This window comes from Ostrinia nubilalis, chromosome 14 (genome assembly GCF_963855985.1).
Source record: "Ostrinia nubilalis chromosome 14, ilOstNubi1.1, whole genome shotgun sequence".
Classification (NCBI taxonomy): Eukaryota; Metazoa; Arthropoda; class Insecta; order Lepidoptera; family Crambidae; genus Ostrinia; species Ostrinia nubilalis.
The window spans coordinates 8,991,574-9,008,758 of record NC_087101.1 but is presented as its reverse complement, the minus strand read 5'-3'; the positions used below and the strand labels follow the sequence as shown (position 1 = coordinate 9,008,758).

Below are 17,185 nucleotides of genomic sequence, written 5' to 3'. Positions count from 1 at the left end.
CCAAACTCAATGACAGGGGGGCGCTACCATCGTTCAACTATATGGTTTCCAACATGGCCAAAATCGGAAGCAGCGATCCGGTAATGACGGTGGCGCCCCACTGTCAATGTCATGGATAAGACAGTTCAGTATTTTGGAACTATACACTGTTTAGCCCATAAATCTGAGTTTCCTTAATAAACACTTGCTGAGCATAATTACTACCAGGCCTACTGCTCATTATAGAAATACAGTCCACTCGATCACGGGTCAACAATCAACATTGCATTTTCATATTTTTCATGCAATTTTTATTTTATTTCATATACGATTTTGTCACCCTTCTTTGTCCCAGTCTGCAGGTTAGGAAACAGAAATAAAGCCTACCATAAATCTGCCAGTTCAAACAGACAGACATTCTTATCTCCACTGGGGACTGTTAGCATCTGTAACGATGTTTTGATAGCGCCCTCTTTCGGATACGACTATAATTAAAATGTCATTAAGAAAAAAGTGCGAAGGTTTTTTTGTGTGTCGCAGACGAGGAGGGCGGAGTTTGATTGTGTCAGTACAATAAGGCTGAGTTGCACCATCTAACTTTAACCGTAACTATGACTATAACCGGTGTTTTTGTATGCAGTTTGACACTATTTTAACGTTTATTAAAGTTATAAGATGGTGCAACTCAGATTTAGTGATATTATCGTTATAGGACTATAAGCAAAAGTGATTTATTTAAAAAAATACCTTATTAACTATTAGACACACACAAGAGTGCCTAGTAGTTAATAAGGTATTTTTTTGAGCTGAGCATAAGAATGCTCAGCCCAAATTTTCATTAAAATACTATCTGTCATAAATTAATGGAAAATTACGAAAATATTATGTTGTAATTAATATTAATTGTAGGTTTCGGTAAACGAACACAAAGAAAATTCCTTGAATTAATATTTAACCGTTTATTTATTAAATAAAAAATCTATAGTCCAAACATTGCAGAAAATTGCCATTCCATAGTGATGGACTGTAAAAGGTTTATTATTGCTTGGAAGTAATTTCAATTTGATGTTAACATTGAACTAATTTTCATGCCTTTGAATGTTCACCAGTCTCATTATCGCGAACTTATTGGATTCTATTTACAGATGTCTCTGCCGACCCATTAAAATTATGAGGCCTTAAATTTTTTCACAAAGAGACCCTTGTGGTATATCAAGATCGAGTGGTGCCCATTATCATAATATCGTCCATCAAACTCCAAAGGAATTCGTCCTCTGCGCGTATTAACATAATGATGGCATTGGCGCGTCTATTGAATTTTGAGACAATTCTTATGATTTTAATGAGATTATGATAAGTTGAAATGAAAACTTAGAAGAGTAAAAGAAATAGGCTGAGGCTTTTTTTTTAAGTCGATTTTGTATTTAAATTTCTAATAGCTTGAAAGTTCAGTTTGGTGAAGATTAAAAATAAGTAAAAAATCATTTTTGCCAAAAGAAATTTATAACATGATTTCCTAGCGGCTGCTGTACTAAGCTATGCATGCTTGTATCTCGTGGCAGCCTTAACAAAAGTCTTTATACGTCATACAAACTGAAATTTCCTGGTTTAAAATCGTATCTAGTTTACTTGAATTATCATGCAGTTTTTGTCAAAATATTAAATTTTGTCAAATTAATTCGTATAAAAGTTTATTCATATTTCAATAACCCAACTCTAAAATACTAATGATTGAAGTTAACTTAGTGATTAATTGATTGATAAATTACAGGGCCCGTGAAATTTGACTAGAAAGTCCAGATTCACGCAGTTCCATCAAAATTAAAACTTGAAAAGTAACCGTAATTGCTTTTCGTAGCTCTTAGGGATACAGATCAATTAAAATATCATCCAATCAATCAATGGCAAAACTTAATGGATGGTTCATTATCTTTGGATGACTTCGTTAGTGCCTCACTTTTCTGTTTTTTGCTATCAATCAATTATTTTTTTGTAAGTCCAATCTTTGATTTTTATGTGAGGTTTTATATTGCTATTCTACAGCCAATCATACTAACAAGCGCAATACACAATGGTGTACAATAACAAATAAATATTGACTCAAGTTGTTCGACATCACATAACCCATAAAATAAATACTGTTCATTTGTTTCAGATATGTCGAGTAGCGAGATAAAAGGACAAAGAAGAAAGTCGACATGAAATCGAAAAATAATCTATAACCATGAAAAAATATCATACACACAACAAAAATGGCGGAAACGCCACATAGCGGTACAAAATTAGACAGTAGAACAATGGTAAACGCTACACAAGTGCCATATAACTATAAAACAACTTACAATAGTTCTACAACATACTTATATCCGTCGAAAAGGCCACCCGATGAGCTAAAATTAGAAGAAAACCATACAATAGTAATTAAGACCAGACAAGCGCAAGCGTTCCACAAAACCTTTAGAAATGTTACAAATACTAACACAAGTGGAAACTATATGATGCTAGTAGAGGATTTTAGTGATTATTTCTACGGGAATACGAGTCATGATATATTTAGCGATCACAATGGAACTCTAGATGCTTTAAACGACGTGTATGAGTACACGAATTGTACTATCAATGGTACGTTTAATATATCATGCTTTAGCAAAGGGGATCTTGAGCCAGAGTATAATTTGTGGGCGTTGCTGTTGTTGATATTTCCTTTTTTTACTCTGTTCGGGAATGTATTAGTAATAATGAGTGTTGTGAGGGAGAGGACATTGCAGACTGTGACGAACTACTTTATAGTGAGTTTGGCGGTGGCAGATCTACTAGTGGCTGTGGTGGTGATGCCGTTTGGAGTTTATTATTTGGTGAGTACCTAACTTTAAGAATTAAAAATAAGATTTATATTGAAAAGTATTTAACTATGAATACAAAGCTTGGAGTGTCTGAAATTTATATATTTTCCTTCTGTATCTTTTGACTGTTAGGCGGGTTTTTTAGGTAATTTGTATTCCACCATATCTACATCATATTTTCTTCTAAAGTATTTTACTGTGATTGTTGATTGAAACATGTGAATATAGGTTACACATAGGCAGGTATAATATTTGGAAAAAAAAGAAAAATCTTAAACTTTCCCTAAAAATTCTTCTGATTTGAACTATCTTGTCAGCATGAAATAAATTCATTAGTCTACCCGAAAATTATAATTCTACCGTGAGCATGTTTTAGTTTCTACTGTTTACTATCCTTTTCAATCACTGCTAGCAAACATGCAAATGGAAAATCCAAATACCACTGAGTTTTGTCGTGGAGCAGCCGAAAGTTTCAGCCTGGTCCCAAATAGACAAGGAATACTAACAATGTTTCACTAAACAAGAACAACGGGACAAAAGCCGGATTTACGTGCTTTAGAAACGGTTGTTAGACGCAAATGTATTAACGGGAGAAAGAAAAGAGTTTAGGTTTTAATGAAACTTGGTATAAATTAAGGGATTATATAAATTAACATCGTTCTGAGGCGCTAAGATATTTTCCCTTGAGTTGTCTGGCAAACGAGGCTCTAAGATACAATAAAAAATTGCAATGCCCTTTAACTAACGTTTCATCATTATCATCATTTCAGCCATAGGACGTCCACTGTTAAACATAGGCCTCCCCTAAGGATTTCCATAATGACCGTTTGGTAGCGGCCTGCATCCAGCGCTTTCCTGCTACTTTACGAGGTCGTCCACCTTGTGGGTGTGTTAACTAACGTTTGAATCGACCTTATAGTCCCTAGGTATGTACCATACCATACCTTACTCTTTACTAAGCTGTAGTGTCATATTTGTATTTTTATAACGGAGCAGATATTATAACGCAGGACCGGTCTTTGTGGAAATCCTTGGGGGAGGCCATTGTCCAGCAGTGGACGTCTTTCGGCTGAAACGAACGAACGAATGGAGCAGATGATAGTGAATTCGTTTTTCCTGTCGTACATGTATTAGCGTTATTGGAAATGATCTATAGGTAACTGAACAGGTAGTTATTGTCTGCTGCTCTCACGCATGATCTATTTCATAGCCCAATGTTCTATGATACAAGGGAATGTCGTAAAACTTTTAGTGTCTCATGAATTTCGGCTTGCCGTAAAATATTTGCAGTAAAATTATATTTCCTGAAAAGATACACTCTATGGTGCTGGATTTTTTGGATTCCTCGGATACACTGAAGGTATTTCTTCAGCCAATCCAACGCGTGCAGATTGCGTCGACAATAGCGATCATAGGCTAATGACAGGATACGCTACCAATGACAGGACGCGTCGATGTGAACTCATCGCTACAAATTCATACACGACTTCTGATCGCCATAGCTATCGCCACGGCTGCAGTTAAGGTTCGGCCAAACCAACGCGATCATACGCGATCAGCCGGCGTGCAACGATGGCGACCAGACTTTATGCTTTAACCACACCAACGCGTGCAGATCGCATCGCCGGCGCGATCACGGCGCGATCATACGGAAATGACAGGTCGCGTGAACAGTCATAGGACGCGCATCCTGTCATTAGCCTTTGATGGCGATCTGCACGCGTTGGTGTGGTTGAAGCTTTAGTTTGGTTGAAGCTTTAGAAGTTTTTATTGAATCTAGCTGGCTGGATGTCGGGATTAGATGAAGCTTAGAAGCTTTACGAGCCGTTTGTTTGCCCTATATTGTGGGGCCTTGGCTGTTATTAAAAAGTCGGTTACAACTTCACTCGGCTGACCGACAACCTCACTTTAAACAAAGGCTTTGTAAAAGCAAATGTATACAGGTTGCGAAACTGTTTTATTTTGCGTAAATAATCAGTATACTGAAAATAATTAAAGCTCATAAATAGTTCAAAATCTCTGATAGACAGAAAATTTACGAAAGCAAAGCCGAAGTAAAAACTAGTGGTAAAATAAAACCGCAAGTATTTTTACTACTATATAAAAATAAATAATTTATGAAAGGCTATCGAAATCGTGTTCAAATATCGCATATCAATATTCCTTTCACGTTTACAAAACTTTCTTTATTCATGTTCTAAAAGAAAACTTTATCTCCCCACAAACGTCTTCGTAATAATTCCTTTTGATCTAACGTTTATAGGAGTATTTTACTTATAAGAAGCTTTGTCAAATTGACTAAAATTGTACCATAAAATACAGGGTGGAATTTTGTAATGCCACCTGGAGGGAAAGTACCTTTAATACTGTAGATAGAAAATTTTACTCAAAGAAAACATTCCTTTATTTTTGAAAAGAAAGAGAACTGCATTCATAGATTTTCGAAAATTTTACGAAAATTTACCACCATACCATACAGTTTTCTGTAAATAATAACAATAATTTAAGATTTCATGGTTTCCCTTGCATTTGATATATCAAGTTTGTTTGAGAGATTTCATCCTTATACTTAACCCTAACGATCGATGCAATAAAAATACAGGGTGTAATTTTTAACAGATTTTAGTTGGTTCGATTCCCAGGTGTAGCAGGTATTTTTTTATAAATCATTGATTGCAGTTCTGTTTCTTTAAAAAAATAAAGGAATGTTTTCTTTGAGTAAAATTTTCTATCTATAGTATTAAGACTACTTTCCCTTCAGGTGGCATTACAAAATTCCACCCTGTATAGCAGTCGAATCATAAAGCTGAATGGAAACATTTTGACTGAAATGAGTATTCCATGAACGTAGAGACACAGCACATCGAACAACGTCATGTTTATAGAAAAATCGCCCCTGTTACAATTTAATAAGATTCTACAGTATTTAGGTTCATGTGGCGTCTTTTGTACGAACGAAACAAGACAAATAGAAACTTTATGTAGTTCTAATTAAGTTCAAGATTGTAGAAGTGAAAAAATGTATCTAGTAGTTTTATGTCGACTTATTTGTACCACTGTAGTGACAAAAAGCACAGTATTATAATTATGAGCTTACTGTGCAATAAGCATGGCTAAAAAAAGTTCATATTAAGCGTGAATTTGGAATAAACTAAAACTACGTGGGACACTATTTAAGTTGTGAGCCTAACTATGAAAATAAAGTACCTAGTTTATTATTAAAATGGTAGGTATTGATTGCGTTTATTGGTATTGTCTTTCATGATTTATGTACTTTTTAATGTGTCCGAAACACTTTTCATAGCATTTTTTCCACTCAGCTTGAGGCACCTCCAAAGCATGGTTTTTGACCGCACCGACAGTTGAAATAGAAATAGAAATAGAAAAGGTTTATTGACACAGTAAAAAAAGACACAATACAAAAAAAAAAAAACAACAAAAACACATAATATGTAGGCTATTAAAACAAGTGGTCAGAAAAAACTGTGCCAATAAGCACCCGCTCAGCATTTATCGTGACATGCTCAAAAGGGCAAGTCACGAAGCTGGTCTTCCGCGGACGCCCTTTCTTCTTAGTTGCTTCTGGCTACATAAATCGCTGTTTACGCATTTAATTTTAATATATGGGTACCAAGAGAAGTGTTTAGATTCCAAGCAAGAATTTTGTAGCATTGGACCTTTTTATTTCATATTTTGAGTGTTCAAATAGTCAGTTGTTTGACGAGACGTGTAAAATCTCACATTTTCGTCACGAATGGCGATTCGACTATGCTGGTCAGTTTCCCTTATTAAACTGAAGACTTTTGGAAAAAAAGTGGCTGTTTACTATTAAGAATATTAACCATTTTAAATTTCTCTAGTGACGTTTCTGTCATATAATCGGATATTTCGGAAAAATAGGCGACCGTAAGTTTCAAAGTGTTCCGAACGCATGGGACTTTTGTTGGAATTGGTTCATCTTAAAACACCTCCATAGTCGATAGCTGTTTATTTTCAGGATCATTATGCATAGATCCTTAATTCGTCAACTGTCACAATTTTAAAAACGGCTTTTAAAGCTTTTTAAACGTATTTATCAAACATTTCCAAGGACTAAACGACACAAGCGTCCTATTGAGCGTTTGAAAAATTTTGTGACATCCAGCGAGAAAAAAACGTATTAACCATAATATGGTCATACAATATTTTATTATTGCTAGTAGAATTAATGCCTAGGATTATCTCAATCCTACGATGTATCACATGTCGAGGTTTCTCTTCCATTTTTCTGACAAAATCAATGTTTTCCGCCACTATTAGTCATTTTGGACGACTTTCGCAAAGTTCACTGGTGAGCCAATGACATACAATATTATACTTCTTAAACTAGCGTTTTACAATGGTAAAGGACAGATCTCTATCACCAAAAGTGAAATTTAGCTGACCGCTTCAGTTTTGTATTGATTAACCACGTCGAAAGTCATAATAAATCTTTGCGCGAAAATTTCCGCAAGTCAATTCCATGTTTTTGTAGTCAAGATAATTTTCAATTCAATGTTAATAATACAAAACGTGATCAAATGATAAAAAGTTTTGAATAAGGTTCAAGTCAAAAATGTCAAACTTTTCATTAAAAGTATCAGATGTCGTCTAACAACACGTTATGTTGTCGAGGCTCACAACTAAAATAGTGCCCTAGTAAATACTACTGTATAAATATACAGGCTGATTTTGTTATCAGTATCCAAATTGTTAGGAGCGACTCAGAATCAGTAACTTAATCGATTTACGTAAAGAAAACATTTTTTTTTTCATATTTCACGTGGATAATTTGCTTCGTTCCTAGTAAAATGCGTACACACAGTTTACTACAAAGCTTAATAGACATAATGGTATGCGAAAATAAGCCTTAACCTTTAAAAATTAAGTTATGGGCACCCGGGAATAAGATTTTCAATAAATTTTTTTCGCGAAAAATACCGCGGTTAAGAATAATTAAGATAAAGTTGTATTTTTAAATTGTTCTATAGAGCAAAAAAAAAGTTGGATACTGATAAGAAAATCATTCTGTATACAAAACTCTTCCTCTTTTTCTGAGTAAAAATTTCACTTAACTATCCATTAATAACGACGTATTTCAAGTAATTCCATCAGAAAAGAAGGAAGACTGTAAGTTGAACTGGAACAGCACTTAGGCTACAATTTGAGGGAATGCGGGACTCCTAATGGCCCTCTAAAGGCGTACAAGCGATTTACTGTTTAAACAACTTAACGATTGCACAACTTCGAGCAATTCAAGTCTTATTTCTAAATCTGGGCTGATTAACAGTTGCTTAAGTGTTTTGATTGACCATAAAATGTTGCTTATTGGAGGAAGAATGATTTGAGTACAGTAATTAGTTGATAAGTGGATCAAATTATTAAGTTGATAATTTATTGTGTTGGCCTAAATTGACATGAGTAAGTGATGATTCTTCTTCAGAAGCAAGTAAAGTCAGTCAGTGACATATATTTCCCTGTTTACAAGGTGCGTGTATATAATATTTTTGGTCCGTAACACACACTGTTTACTAGTGACTGAAAGAGGGTGATAAATAATCCATAATACATGAATCGAAAATCTCGTGGTCATCATCTAACATTTCCTCCGCACGTGATCCAAACCTGCAACCGCTTTGTACTTTAGTATCAAAACTAAGCAGTCATCTAAAATTATAGAAACGGACATATCGAGAATACATAAAACTAAATTTACATAGCTGTCTTCTTTGAACCCTTTCATCCCTTAGCAACTTGATAACGGTGTTCAATACCGATACTTTACTCGTTTTGCACGTAAACGGTAATGTAGAGGCTATTAAATAACGCCCGATACAGCAACCCAGCACATTATAATAATTATTATTATGGCTCAAATGTTTTTGCTCAGCGGACCTAAGTGCTTTAGAGCCACAGTAAATGTGCTACTTTTAGCATGGGCGATCGGCTTTTTAGACGCTGAATCCAGCGAACACACATTCCACACCGCACACTTTTCAAGTGTGTGTAACCACCAAATGTGGCGATTGAGTAACTTTTCGGAAGCTCGGAACAGCGACACAGAACACAGTCGGTAAAACGCGCGGTTCCGATACTGCGTCCGAGTGCATGAAGTCGCGAAGTCGCGATGTTGCATCGATTGGATCTCTGAAACACACGATTCTAATAACGCGTCCGAACACATGAAGTCGCGATTCTGTATCAACGCAGTCGCAAAATCGCCGATCGCCCATGCTAAAAACACAACCCTCCTCGCAGTCGGGTAAAAAGGCTTTGTCTGCTATGGCCCTTGGAGCTAAACTGTATTATGAAAGGTGAAAGAAAACAACATTAATTATTATTATATCTGCATATTTTTTACTCGCGTTCCACTTAAATTGTTTTGGTAATTGAGCTGTAACGGTAAACTTCGTCTTATTGTCCCCGATTATTCTGGAACTTCTGCTAAAAGCAGAATTCGTGTTTGAAATTTATGGCACCGTTTACAACACTCTGGTACTCCGAACTTTCTAACCACTCATTTGTTTGATTAAAAAAAACATTTCAGAAGTTTGAAAATGTGAAAATTATGGTACCGGCACCAAGATATGTTCAACTGGAGTGAAATTGTAGGCAAGTTATGCTTTAGGGGATTTTGGATTTGCTATAATACTCTTTTACGATTTTGATACTTAAAGTCACGTAAAAGAGCCACATTAAATTCGGTCTAATTAAACCCAAACTGCATTTTAAAACCCGGCTTTAATCCAGACCATCAATTTACTTAAGTCAAACTACTAAAACTATATTCGTGACGTCATAAAATCTTTTACTGCTCCCCAAGACCTTGAGTATGCGAATACTGCATACTTATGTTGATAACAAGAATATTCGCCATTGGCGTTAACGACAGTATTTTATAGTAGCCGTAATTTGCCACACGGTGGATTCCGTGGTTGACCTGTGACACGCGAAACGTGTGCCATTCAACCACAGACAAAACCATGTGTGCGGAACACACAAATAGCCAAACTAACCTCAATCTTACGGGTATTGGGATAAAACTGATTTTTAATTGGAAGAATCGGGATGACGTTACATAATTGAAATCTCATTATCGACTATTCGATTTTGGGACGTGTCATGGGGGGGTAAAGCACAATTTCGCGGTGAAGCATGTGATAGCACATGATGGAACGGTTTGCTCCGCTAATTGGGTATTTTGTAGACGTGCGGGAAATCGCTTGGAGCTATGGCTAGTAGATACAAAGGCAGAAGCATATTTTTCAGGAAGGACAATACTAAACGATGCTTGCTTAAGTCAAGCAGCAAATAGAACGCACAGCGTTAAATAGAGCTCTGTGATTGGTTCATGTGTCACCCTGTGCGTCCACGCGCACTATGAGACCTCATAGTAATGTTTGTGAATACATGCGTAAGTCTCTGAAACATTTAATTAATTGTTGATATCAGCTTCTGATATTGGTGGAAAAGAACAAATTGAACCTTTTCAACAATCAATCAAAGGGAAATGGAAATTCTATAAGCGAGAGACAGAGGTTTCAATTGATAAAAGTTTTGTAAAACTATGGTAAAACACAAAAATCTATCATGTTTATTTTATATTTTGGTAAATCTATTCAATCTCCCAATATAACAAGGATTTTCTTAAGAACTTATACGTCTAGAATACTTTAGTAAGGCTATAGAAAAATCTATTTAGAAACAGATTACTGAATTCTTTCAAAGTAATACGAGATGTTAGAATGTGATGGAGGTAATTACATCTAATTTTGTAATATTTATTTAGTAAAAACATGTAAGACGTATGTTGATAACATGTATTTTAACCTAAATATAACTCTCGTTCATTTAAATAATTTCACGCTAAATGATCAGCGAGTAAATAATAACCCCTGTACTAAACGTAATCACTTCTATAAATAATTTTGCTCCCGGATAATCAAATGTCAAGGACTTCGTTAAGATGATTTAACTTTTGTTGTATTATCTTTCATTTGTTTTGAATGATTGTTCCACCGCCTCCTCACGCCTTCACACTAAAGTGTGGGTGGCGGCTAAAAACACAAAACATCAAACAACGGTCAAAATAATTATATTATCCATAATGCTTCAACCACACCAACGCGTGCAGATCGCCATCGCCGGCGCGATCATAGGGAAATGACAGGTCGCGTGAACTGTCATGGGTCGTGCGACCTGTCATTGGCCTTTGATCGCGCCGGCGATGGCGATCTGCACACGTTGTGTGGTTCAAGCTTAAATGCCTAGATTAAAGATTTGAAGAAATTAAAGTTTATATTATAAATGTATACCTAACTTAGTTAGGTTTTATAGACAAGGAAGATTTTTGTTGTCAACCAAAAATGGACTCAATTAATTTTTTATCAGAGGTGGAATTGTGTAAAGCAATCGTAATCATTTGACAGTTCTTATCGTATGATAAAGTCAGTTAAACAAAGCGCTTGACAGAATAATCGTACGTTATGAACTGTCAAATGATAACGATTGCTTTACACAATTCCACCTCTGGATGCAGGCAGCTACCAAATCATTATGCAAATCATTGGTGGAGGAGGCCTAAATTATCAGCAGTGGACGTCCTATGGCTGAAATGATGAATTTTCCATCATGACTTCTATTTATATTGAAAGGATGGCATTCGTTGGTAAAACTACTGGTGCCATAAACAAGATACAGCTTTAAATCATTTAGTTCGGCACAAGTGTGTCTATAAATATTTTATACCCTAAACATGCTTTTAATATAAACTAGTTTTATTACTTTTTTATGTAGAGCCAGTTTTCAGACTTCTCCCGTAACACAAGTGCTCCGGAATTTCAATTTGATGAGCGAAAAGGGGCCATAAACCATTCATGTAAAGACGGAAATTGAATACTTAAAATTTAATGCGCCAGCTACACATGGCACTCTCGAACACTTTATCTTGCCTTCCTGAGGGAATAATTTCATTACTGGATGTTAATAGAGTATTAATGGACTAGATACGAGGTCGATTGGATCCGAATGCTTTTATTGAAACGAATTTCTGTGAAGTAATTTATAGCTTTACGAGGTGCGATTCGCTGTATGCAGTTATGCTAACGACGACATAAATGCCAAGACTGTGCAGTTAAATATCTTGGTAGTAGTTGGCTAAATAATTTGACTTACACCAATTACCTGTGTTGAACTAAGCGCAATTCGCGGTGGAGCGACTATACTCGTACAACAGGCAAACTGGGAATCTATGAAAACGTGTATAAAATCGTTTCTTTTCTAAAATAAATTTAAAAAATCTAATACTTTTAACCTGAATTACCTAAAAGAGATAAACATGACTTTGCGTTCCTAATTATCCTCAGATGTGAAGAATCACCGCCACTTTAATTATAATATGAATTAAAAATATTGTCTCTAGATTTAACATTCAACGACTTCATACCTCAAAATGACTCCGAAACTGAGAAAGTTTTTTAATTGGGGTGCTCGCTTCGCTTAATTGAACCTAAACTGGCCAAAGAATGACTGCCTTTTTAATCGTCAGATTAAAAAAGAATGGGCATAACGTTCAGCCAAAAAAAATGCGCTTTTAAACATTTTATTTTATTTTAAATCATTGTAAGTAGTTCAATTAAAATAAATTGTAATTTTGAGATAAGAGCATAACGTGCTTAACAGAAAAGCATTAATAGTAAATAAAAGTCTTTGCGAAAGTACTTTGTAAAAGTGCCTCAACTGTCACTCGACAATACGACTCGCGGCGAGCATTCAACAACTTCGTGGCTCATAACTGACTCCGGGACTGAGAAACTTTTTTAATTGGCTTCTGTGTGCTCGCTCCGCTTAGTTGAATACACTACAAAGATAAGGAGTGGGAAATATTTCGCTGAAGATAAAGTATAATCGCTGCAAAATGTGGCCGACGGGAAATTGTTTTGGCTTATAAATCACTTTTCGTCTATGCAGTAGAAAGGAAAACTGGGAAACAACATGCATATGTTATGCAAAACATATTGATGTAGATACTAGTCACTTGAGTAAATGATGAATTGATTGACAAGTTAAATAATTTAGAAGATAATAAGATAGTTCAATCTTTGAGTAGGTAAGTAATCATATTATACATGTATTATCATTTAATATTGTTAATTAAGCAGATATTTTTTCAATCTTTTTTTCTAAATCAGTAAAAAAATCTTTCGTATAAAAATATACCTATCTACCTATAAGCAAAAGAGGACTAACTATGCGATAAAGTAAATCTAAAACAAAATAAAACTGATGCTATCTCACGCTGTTTTGTTACTATGTTTACTTACTATGCACAGCATTTTTGTCAGCAGATAACATATTTATCTTGAATTCGCTGAGTTTTCTATTTTACGGGAATTCTGCGAGTGTTTTTGGGTCGTACAAAAGTTCAGCTTTGAGTGAAAGTTAAAGTAAATTATTGAAAGTTGCAGTGCCTAGCGTCACAACTAGCGTTTCGGATGTTTTTTTGTTTTTACAGGGTGACAAAAAAATCGAAGAACGGTCACAGCCATCCAGTTTCGACCCCTGGTTCACTGGACTTAATTTGTTACTAATGACCTCTAACCCCTTTCAAGGATTAGTTCGAGTATCCCAATCACCCTGTATTCTAAATTCTGGACTAGCCACTAAGCGCGATAATTATACAAAGCAGCGTTTAGAGATTTTCTCAGTACTCTGGCGTTCTGGCTCATAAGTGTACTTGAAAGTTCTGGCAATTTGGTTAAACGTTAAAGCTGCTAATTTGGGGTTTGTACATAAAACCCAGTTGTTTCGCAACATTAGTACCAAGAACTAAGTCGCGAACACATGAAATAAAATAAATAGAGTCATTAAGGCTCTCTCTAAAGATGACTTCATAGTGACTGAAGCTTAATACAAATTGTTAATTATATAAATCAAGCCGTATAGCTTAATTCTACAAACTACACACCTAATCGTTTGAAATTTAATTAATTAGTCTAACGAAACTGGGACGTGACTAGGATTTTGATTTGACAAATTAATGAAACACTGTGACACTACTAATAACAAATTAATTTTGTTAATAATAAATTGTGAAATCTGTCGCAGAGCGATGAATAGCTAATTTATCAAAATACTAGCTTTTGACCGCGGCTTCACCCGCGTGAAATTTTTTTTGTCACAGGATAGTCATAATTATAGTCTATAATTATGTTATTCTGGGTTATAAACAATAATACTGTAAAGTTTCATCAAAATCCGTTTAGTAGTTTTTGCGTGAAAGAGTAACAAACGACGAAAAGTGACTTTTGAGTTGGCATCAATAGGTGCCTCCCGTAGGGAAAAGGTTGAAATTTGATATCGGCCGGACGAAGCCGCGGTTAAAAGCTAGTATTTCAAAACACACGCGAGTCCACTCCAACCTTTTACCGACTTACAAAACAAAGGTCTGGAGATTACATTGTGAAATTTTAATATCATTTGCTAAAGGCTTTACATACAGTCTTCAAAGGAAAATTCCCGTCACCCAACGCTATCAGGATGGGAACGTCGTTAATGTAAGTAACCTGCGAGCTTTTTTCAAATGTATTTGTTTGTTTTTGCCGCTACTTTTTAAGAGAAATGGAAAACTTAGAAAGTACTTGAGCAAGCATGATTGAAAATATTGTAAGCACAATGAAGTAATTTTTTATCCGTGTGAAATTGCCTGAAATTGAAAAAACTCAACGCGGACTCCAAATACCTAAATAAGTTAGTTCTTACTAATGTTCGAAAAAATTAGCTATATAATTTTGAATAAGCCTAATAGAGGTAGGTACGTACACGAGTGAATTTTTTATTTTATTAGCTTAATACTCGTACTTATCATCCGCAATTTTAGTAGTAATTTATTAAATTATTAAAATACTATTTTTAGACAGTCTATGTCTAACATTACAGATAGATAGACTGACTAATGGTATAAACACGTCCAATTTGCGGACTCAGCTGTATTTATTCAATAACACAGTTATTCCATGGAATAAGAGCTGTTTTCGAATAGAATACTAAAATAATATCGCTATTAAATCTCGATTTCTATACCACTGGATCAGTTGAAAGTGAAATCAACTCTCGGCGAATACAACAAAACTCTATTTCCGTTGGATGGAAATCGAAAATATTGAATTTATAGATTCGCGGGTGTCTGTGGATAGACGAAGCGTCGGTTACGGGACCATGCTAATAAAATGCCCTTGATTTTCACTCTACTATTATTTATGACTCGCTTTTGCTCGCGGCGTTACTCGCGTGAATTAATACGATACGAGTACCTACTATTTTTTTGCTAAAGGCGACGATTCGGGCCACGACAGAGACAAGAGGCCCAGGGAAGACCCCTTGGAAGACCCCGACCATTTCTTAACTTTAGGCAATGCTTAAGAATCAGTTCACGAGTGAGATAGAGACAGGATATAGAATAACGATCATGGCACAGAACATTTCTATGTCTAACATAATTTCTATGTTCTGTGGATCAGTCTTCCGTCTCGGTCTCTTGCATCAATCGCTTGTCTCTGGTGCAAAACGTCTCCTTTAGTAATTATTAGTGATGTTAGTTTACCTTTTGTTCATTTGTGCAATTATATTATGTATGAACATTGTTAGCTTAACCTCCTCCAAAATGACCTAATAAGAATTGGCAGAAAGTTACACATTTAATAATTCCTGTTGTTTTTAAGGTAAAAGCCGCTCTTTATAAACTTTAAAGCTCAAAAACTTGCAAATGTCGTAAAGCTCAACTCAAAATTATTCAAGCTGCCATTAGCGGAGTGGGTTTTACGAGATATAATTAAATTTTCAAGCACGAATGATGAAGAATAATGACAGAGAACTTTTTTAATGAGTGCTCTTAGTGGCTCTAGTGGGTTAATTATTTATCATGCAACGATTTGGGATTCTAGTATCGTCATTAATGTAAGTATCATCCAAACTTATATTAAAATGCGGATAGGCTCTGCCTGCAAGTTACTTTTTCACAACTGCTGCTGAGATAATTTTGATGATTTTTGATTAAAATATGTAAAGTATCATATCACGCCACTCTTGTGGCGGAGTTTTAAGCTGACACTGTGTAGGTTTGTTGTCGACAGGACAAGAAGAAGAAATAGTATTATAAGTTAGCTAAAGGGGAAACCTAGAAACAAAAAAGCGAAACTTATATAGGAACCAATAAAATTTTAAATTAGGTTAATTTTTACAATTTAGTGACAATAATAAGTGTTTGAGAATAGTTTACTTAATAGGCAAGTACCATATTAAAAAGATAAAATTACGTAGCTTAAAATTTCCGCTTAGTGACGCATGTTACTGAATCGCAGTAAAGACTGAAGGCAAGAAGCCAGAAATGAAAACTTAGGAAAATTACTATTATAACAAAGTTCTAGGCATAATGTATGATACGGAATATACTCAGATTTCAGACACGTGCCCAACTTTTGCAATGAAATACTTAAAGATCTCGAGTGAAAATGGCTTTGTGTTATGATTAGCTTTAATGCTTATGCTAATAATGCTTTTTCCCCTTATTTTCTTTTAGTTACCTCTTCAATACTAATATTATTATAAAGAGGAAAGATTTGTACCTACCTATTTTTGTATGTTTGTAATGAATAGGCTCAAAAACCACTGATCGGATTTTGATGAAACTTTACAGTATTATTGTTCATAATCCAGAATAACATATAGGCTATAATTTATGACGATCTGTGACAAACGAAATTTCACGCGCGGGAAGCCGCGGGCGGAAAGCTAGTCTTGTATAAACTGGAAAATATTTTTTTTTGCTTTTAAACATAAAATAATTTAAATACTTACATCAGTTTATACTTATAGGGGCGTAGTAACAAAACTAATTTAGATATTGATTAAAACTTTTTATTGGTTATTTCGGATTATTACGAGTACTTATAAAGAACTAACGCCCGTATTTACAAACGACGCTTGCTTAAGCAAAGTCGTAAATCGAACGCACAGCGTTGTATAGAGCTCTGTGATTGATTTGTGTGTCACCATGTGCGTCCACGCGACGACTGTGAGACCTCATAGTAATGTTTGTGAATACCTGCACAAGTACTACAAAGTATTGGAAATCATAGAACAACTCCTTCTATTTTTGTTGTATCAACCGAATCCAAATATAATAAACAGGCCATTTTTTCCAACTCATTTAATATCCTCGCACTTCAGCTGACGTGGAATGCCGTATGAAATATGAACGTGATTCATATTCCAAGGGATATTCGAGTACCTACCAAAATCCATTTTTGGGCTTCGGTCCACATAATGTTCCTCCCCTAATATCCTTG

The 17,185-nt window shown here is 35.2% G+C and overlaps 1 protein-coding gene across 1 annotated transcript in view; it reads left to right on the top strand.

The window, feature by feature from the left end:
• The first annotated feature begins 2,163 nt into the window (after nucleotides 1-2,163).
• Nucleotides 2,164-17,185, top strand: part of LOC135078113 (dopamine D2-like receptor) — a 181,140-nt gene continuing 166,118 nt past the window's right edge. The window contains exon 1 of the mRNA XM_063972689.1: nucleotides 2,164-2,834. Within this exon, the coding sequence (XP_063828759.1) occupies nucleotides 2,232-2,834 (603 nt within the window). The 5' untranslated portion in view covers nucleotides 2,164-2,231. The remainder of the gene's footprint in view (nucleotides 2,835-17,185) is intronic.